Below are 6,597 nucleotides of genomic sequence, written 5' to 3' on the forward strand. Positions count from 1 at the left end.
GACTTTTCTTACAGGAGAATTATATTGGTATTTTGACATTATTTTTATATGTTTGGTATAAACATTTCTTTTTTTAAATACACTCAGATATACTTAAAGTAGGATATTTTTTTTCATTCAAGCCTTGAAAAACTTGCTGATCAAATAAAAATAATAATAATAAAACAACATATATATAAATAATCTTTAATTAGTATGAATAATTCTTATTTAGGCCCATCCTGGTCTTTTGAAATTCTGTTTTTATGTATAGCCCACCAGGCGCGGCAGGCTGGGAAAGCTCTTTCGCATTCCCATGCACTTCTCCTGGTCTAGGAAGAGAGAGTGGGCCTTGATGGACAGGTCATGCTCCAGAGTCACTTTTGTCTTTACCAGAATCTGCAAAGTGTTTTCTGCCTCCATCAGTCTCTCTTGAAGTTTTTGGATTGTGTCTTCAATCTCTCTCACCTCGCCTACAAGCCTGAAGAGTCAAAGACAGACAGATAGCTTAGTGATTTTTTTTTTTTTTTTTTGTGAAAACATAGAACTTCGCTTCAGCACATAAAGTATAATAGGAATCTATATTTTTTCAATGTACATTTAGTTGACATGTACAGATCACATATTTTGTGACCAATTTCCAAGCTAGGATCTTATAAAGCTCTGACCTGTTGATAGAGAATTTACTCCACTTTAATTAAGCAGATAATACAATTTTCTACTTTCTGTATAACTAAAAAAAGATTGATGTGTTTGATCCGTGATTTCTGTTAATTTTGATTACTTCCTACTTACAGATAATAAAACACAATATTTAAGTTTGGAATATTCCATGTGGCCAGTAAAAATCTATATGCAACTAAAGTAACTACTCCAGAGTTTGATTAGAATTAGCTCTGACTCTTTACCAGTGGTGTGGGTTGTCTCTGCAAAGCTCTACGTTGGGCCTACGTGTCCTCTCCTCGAGCCGAGTCTGGGCCACTTTGAGTGGGTTCTCCTTGTCTTTCAGAGCTTTCTTCAGAGATTCAATCAGCATTTCGGTCTGAAAGATCTCCTGCAAAGTCTGGTTAAAAGCACAAAATACAGTAATTACAAACAATTATCTCTAAATGAGGCTGTAAAAGATGAGTTCGTGTTTTATGGAGTTTTACTGTCAGTCATCTTCTTTATTTTTGTATCTAACTTTCAAAATGCATAGAATTTTAAGACTTTCTTAAGGGACAGTTAATGTAAAAAATTCCTTTGAACCAATTCTTTTTGACTTTATAGTTTTTGCAAGTAAAGTTACTATGAGCAGTGTACCTAATATCACAGCTACTGTTAGTTTTGAAATGCATTGAATGAAACCCAAATATAATTTCTTGCTACTCAGAGCAGAGGGACTCGGTGTCAAATATGCCACAAATTACCAGCTGTCTCTTAGCATTAATACGTCCTGAGAGCTTTTCTGGAGTACATATGCACATAGTCTATTAAAGGAGAAAGATTCCCTGTAGGCCTTAACTTGTGAATTTTCAGGCCACTAATGCAGATAATACTAAGTGTAAAATAAAGATTTACTGTGTGAAAACAAACACTCGTGTTAAGGTATAATTTCATGTTTTAAGGTATAATTTCATGTTTATGTTAGAAAATATAGTGAGACAACAGTAAGTGAATTTGTTTAGTTTGGTTTAGTTTTTTTTCCAACTGTCTCCATGAGGAAAAAATGATTAAAACAACAAAATGATGATGATAAAAAATAATAACAAAAAAATAAATACAATTTGGGAAAAGATTTGTCTTGATAATCAGATGAATCTTATGTGACATGTTTAAATAAAGCAATATAGAAACTGTGAGGACCTTTGCTAGGTGTGCCTGCAGGTTGTTCTTGGCATCAGCCGTTTCAGAAATGCGGTTAGTAAAGGCGACATTGGCGTTGATGAACTGGTTCCACATTTCATTGGACGTTGTGTTTAGCAAGATTTCTATCTCGTCCCTGAGCTTGTGAGAGTTAGCTCGTTCGCTTTGGGAAAGCAGGATGTTGTCGTCTGTGAATTTGGACCACGTGTCTGGCAGAGAAACTCTGGCAAGGAGGAAAAGAGGCACATACATTTATTTTTGGTTTCTATATGTGTCTTTGAAGATGAGATTCAAACATAATGACAATTCTGAGTCGTTTGCCTGCTATATTCAAATAACAACAAGCTATCCTCAAATGTGATAATTTCTTGAAAGAGTTTGGAGCAGTAGTGAAGGAAAAGGATCTGTCATTCAACCTTTAGACGTGCTTTAAGTACCTTGAAAACATTGTGTTCTCTCTTTACTGATATTTATTTACGTCCTTCTTTATCTGCGATTTAAAGATTACAGTAGAAAAAAAGCAATGCAATCAATATTTCCTTTTGTCTGACTAGAACAACATGGTCACGTGTTTCCCAAAGTCCACCTATATGTATTTTAGTAGCCTTCTTAAGTCGGTTAACACTTAAAAGGCTGTCTTGGAGAAATTCAGACAAGAGAGCAGTGAAGGATTGTTTTACAACTTATAGCTGATATCTGGCATAATAAGAGTAACCTTTTATCTTTAAGTCCATACTCACGAATGGTCTAATCTGTCGATTCCTCTGTAATAGCCGATACCGTCTGATGTGTTCCTCAAATGGTGGCACCTGTCATCAATCCTCTGAGCAGATACTTTGTCGCTCATATCTTTCTCCAACTCATGTTGGGCCGCTCGATTTGACCTTTTGAAGGTAGACATGAATCATAAAATCAGTTGTTATAATTGTTGTTGAATTTATACATTCTCATGTTTTATTATTTTTTGTTATCCTTACGCCAGCTGGGCGATGGCTCTGTCCAGATGCCGCCTCATCCTCTCCTGACATGACTTTATAACCTCTACTTCCTTTCAATAGTACAGGTAGAGAGTAAATTGTAACATTTGCATTTAATAAGGTTGGTTTTAGACCTAAGACGATCACTGCTGCTGTTTTACCTTTATTAGATCTTTTTCTACATCATCGTGTACCAGGTCGATTGACATCCGCTTCTCTCTGTGGTATAAACATTCTTGAGACACCTATTAACAGAATCATTGTGACTAAAACAAGCTGGGGAGGTATTATTAATTTGTGTTTTGATCAAAAGTGAACCCGTCCAACATATGGCTTGTCTTACTAGGCTCAAGCAGGTGAATAACTGTTCGAAGATGCTGGACACACAAAGTGTCCTTTTGTGAAAGTATAATGCATGCATGAATGTTGTCCTGTGTTTCAGGTGTGCTCTAGTTTCAGTTGCCTGGAGAAACCTCAAAGAAAACTTTCTGCTACGTGATATTAGCTTTGCAAGATATACATGTCATTGGATCTTCAGTTAGAGCAAGTTGACTCACTGTGGGTAATGACCAGCACTCTGCCATGGCAATAAGGTTGCCTGATTAAACACTTTATCCAGAAAAGGCACTGCAGCATTTTGCAAAGGTAGAGTAACTACAACCTGTTTGTTTCCTCAAAGAAAACTTGTAGTTCTTTGTAAAATACTAAGGATTACATTGACTGCAAACACATTTGCCAATTTACTTATATTATGCTTAAATCACAGAGTCAAATCTTCATAAAATGTTTGCATCATGGTACTCAACATAAATGAATGATTAGTACATTTAAATTTGTTGTAAACTATTAAAACCCATTCTAACCTTTAGAGGCCCCTCGGTCTCTGCTAAGGCTCTCTCCAACCTTTTTTTCACTTCACTGAGTGCCGCAATCTCCGTCACCATATTGTCGATCTCATGGGTTAGCTCAGACCTCCAGAAGACAATATCATTGACCCTTTCTGCAATGTTCTTGCTGGTGTTTTCTTGCGTTCTTCTGGTGAGCTGCTCCTTATCCTGCATCAACCTGATGGTGTCTTTCCTCAGTCGTTCTGCACTCTTTCTTGAAGACTCTGACTCCCGGTAATTGCTGTGGTTGGACTTGTACCAGTCGTCTGGGGTGTACCGGTTCGTCAGCATGGTCCTGTTGGAAGGGTAGAAAGTAGTGTTGGCTCGAACCAGATCAAAATGATCCCGCTGTGTGGAGGAGGTCAATGGGAGAGCACTGCTGCTCTTGTAATAGCTGTTTGTTCTCCACATATTGGCACTGGGACTTCTCCCCAAGGCTGGCTGAGGGTTACGATAGCTGGACGCCATAGTGGAGATGGCAGGGAGGAAGTGGCTGGTTTTTGGCCGAGCGTAGGTTGTCGTCAGAGTTGATCCGAGCAGCTCCATAACTTCCTCCTCGCTATTTTGGAATTGCAGAAAAACAAATGTGAAAATGTGAAATCCTAATATTATAAATGTTTAAACATGCCATGAAATATGTGAATGAAGAAATTTATTAGTAAAATTTAAAAGATAAAAGACAAAGAAACCCACAAGGCAAGTCAATGATAAGGTTGTGGAAACTTTCCAATCAGGTTTGGGTTACATCAGTCGTCCCCAAACTGGGACCTTGAGGGCCGGCATCCTGCGTGTTTTAGTTCTCTCTCTGGTTTAACGCACCTGGATCAAACGATGGCTCATTAAAGGCCTAAGAAGAACATTGACATGCTGAAAAGGTTGTTACTACCACCAGGGAGAGAACTTAAACGTACAGGATGCCGGCCCTTGAGGACCGACTTTGGGCACCCCTGGGTTACATAATACTATCCCAAGCTTCAAGCATCTTAAGTAATAATTGAATATCATCTGCATAGCTATGATTCAATGTTACCAAATGTATTAGTAATTTGCTTTAAGAGAATAATTGTTTACACTTATGCATTTGGAAGACACTTGTTTAACAAAAACAAAAAGCAACCAATAAATGAGGGTTTAAAAAATGCATTTAAAATCAAAGTCTCGAGGCTCTGCAGTCATTATGTCACTGAATATCTATAATAGAGCTAATATTATTTAATAGTCTTTGTTGGTTGTATCCTTTCATAAAATGTGACTAAAATATATCAAAAAGGAAGGAAACAGTTACTCATGAACTGCTTTCATTCTAAGATCTTCTAAATAAGCATAGATCTGGTTATGAAGTTTCTTTGGAGTTGTATCCAAATTAAGTTTTGCTTATGAGTTCATCCACTTTATGTCTAAAACATATCAGAATAACAATGCTTCATACTCTCGTTGGCTGTTCAAAATAAAATTAATCTTCAAAGCTGATAAAAAATAAATCTAGGTTACCAACAAAATCCAAAAGACTTACCGAGATGATTGCTTGTCCTCTGTTTAAGAATGAGCGGCTAGCACCCTGCTGTGTATACCTGAGAATGAGTTCAAGAACATAATAAAGGTGAACTGACATGCATAATAGATGAAGACGTTTGCAAGTCATTGATTCAGCCAGCCAATAACGTTGCACAGTCATGGTGTGCAGGAGCTGAACAAGATTTCTGTTGACACAGAAGCAGTTGCCATGGGTTACTGCAACACTGAGACAAATGACTGATTAATGTTTACTTGTTTGTTTTGTTTGTTTTGAAGTTAAAAGTCTTGGTGTCTGAGTGTTAGTAACTTCCTATCCTTGGATTACTTTTTGTTTGTTAGCCTTTAAACATTTATTTTATGCTATGCTCAGTTCTAGATGTTAATTTAAATTCAGACTTACAACTAATTTAGCAAACAGTTTACATTGTTAGAATTGATTTACACACCCAGAATATTTAATACAACTGTTTATCTTTTTTGTTGACCCTACTGATGATTTTTATTGTGTTTCAGTTCTTCTGTCATAAATCTAAGTTTTATCTTTAAACCACAGGAGTTTACATATTCTTTGCTTAGCATCAGGTGTCTTAGAGTCATTCTGAGAATCCAATGCTCTGTATGGATTACAGCCACCTGTTTAATCTTTTATGTCACAGGAAGAGTGCACACAAACCCCAGTAGCAAAGAATAGTAATCTGTGTTACCTGTCACTGCCACTGGGGTTCATTTACACTAATTAGTCCTGAGGAGGTATATGGCCGGTCAGACAATAGTGTGGTTTTCCACTAAAGAGACAAGTGGAGATGAAGTCAGGAGCTTTTCATCTGGCCCAAATGTTTATTGCAGATTTATGAGCAGAATAATATATATTTGTACAGCTGATTAAAGGGAGCTACTGTGGCTACTCTCTTTGTCTGACTATCCTAGAGTTGTGCATCAAAATTTATATTTAGGTGGTAAAACATTTAGCCATCATTCTAAGAACATTCATGTTAAAAGTTAAATTTTTATAAACTGTGTGACTACAGTGAAATCATTTGAATTATCTAAAATCATTTTTCATTTATTCATAGACTGTAAAATTGGTTGACCTTAATATTCTGCACTGGATGTCAAAAAGGGGTTTATTAAACATAAAGGTCATTTTTTGTCAATAAAAATAAACTAAAGTATTACTTGCTGGATAATTGGTATTTATCATGTAATTCAATAATTCAGTTTATATCTAAGCAGAAATAACCATTAAGAGTTTATTTTTTAGTGGCATGGAAAAATTAAGTGTGAATTAATTACGCAACACTTTTGCATCCACCGATTTAAATTTGCACAGTAAATTATAATGCTCAGAATTATAGTATTTTTGTCTTTAACCTGGAGTTTTTGATAAATATCTT

At 36.2% G+C, this 6,597-nt stretch overlaps 1 protein-coding gene across 1 annotated transcript; it reads right to left on the reverse strand.

Moving 5' to 3' along the window:
* Window positions 1-243: 243 nt before the first annotated feature.
* tekt3 (tektin 3) lies at window positions 244-5,358 on the reverse strand. The gene is made up of 8 exons (XM_044102403.1): window positions 5,202-5,358; window positions 3,665-4,247; window positions 2,963-3,046; window positions 2,802-2,872; window positions 2,565-2,708; window positions 1,825-2,047; window positions 888-1,042; window positions 244-460 (listed from the first exon to the last, which is right to left on the reverse strand). The coding sequence occupies exons 2-8, from the start codon at window positions 4,232-4,234 to the stop codon at window positions 244-246; spliced, it is 1,464 nt and encodes a 487-aa protein (XP_043958338.1). The 5' UTR covers window positions 4,235-4,247; window positions 5,202-5,358.
* Window positions 5,359-6,597: the final 1,239 nt, after the last annotated feature.

The sequence above is a fragment of the Gambusia affinis genome, linkage group LG20 (genome assembly GCF_019740435.1).
Source record: "Gambusia affinis linkage group LG20, SWU_Gaff_1.0, whole genome shotgun sequence".
In the NCBI taxonomy this organism is placed as follows: domain Eukaryota; kingdom Metazoa; phylum Chordata; class Actinopteri; order Cyprinodontiformes; family Poeciliidae; genus Gambusia; species Gambusia affinis.

Coding starts and splice junctions, on each gene's coding strand:
- tekt3 (XM_044102403.1), bottom strand. CDS start 4,234: ATGGAGCTGCTCGGATCAACTCTGACGACAACCTACGCTCGGCCAAAA. Junction 2,873..2,962: donor TAGAAAAAGATCTAATAAAG/GTAAAACAGCAG, acceptor TACTATTGAAAG/GAAGTAGAGGTTATAAAGTC. Junction 2,048..2,564: donor ATCGACAGATTAGACCATTC/GTGAGTATGGAC, acceptor CCTCCTTGCCAG/AGTTTCTCTGCCAGACACGT.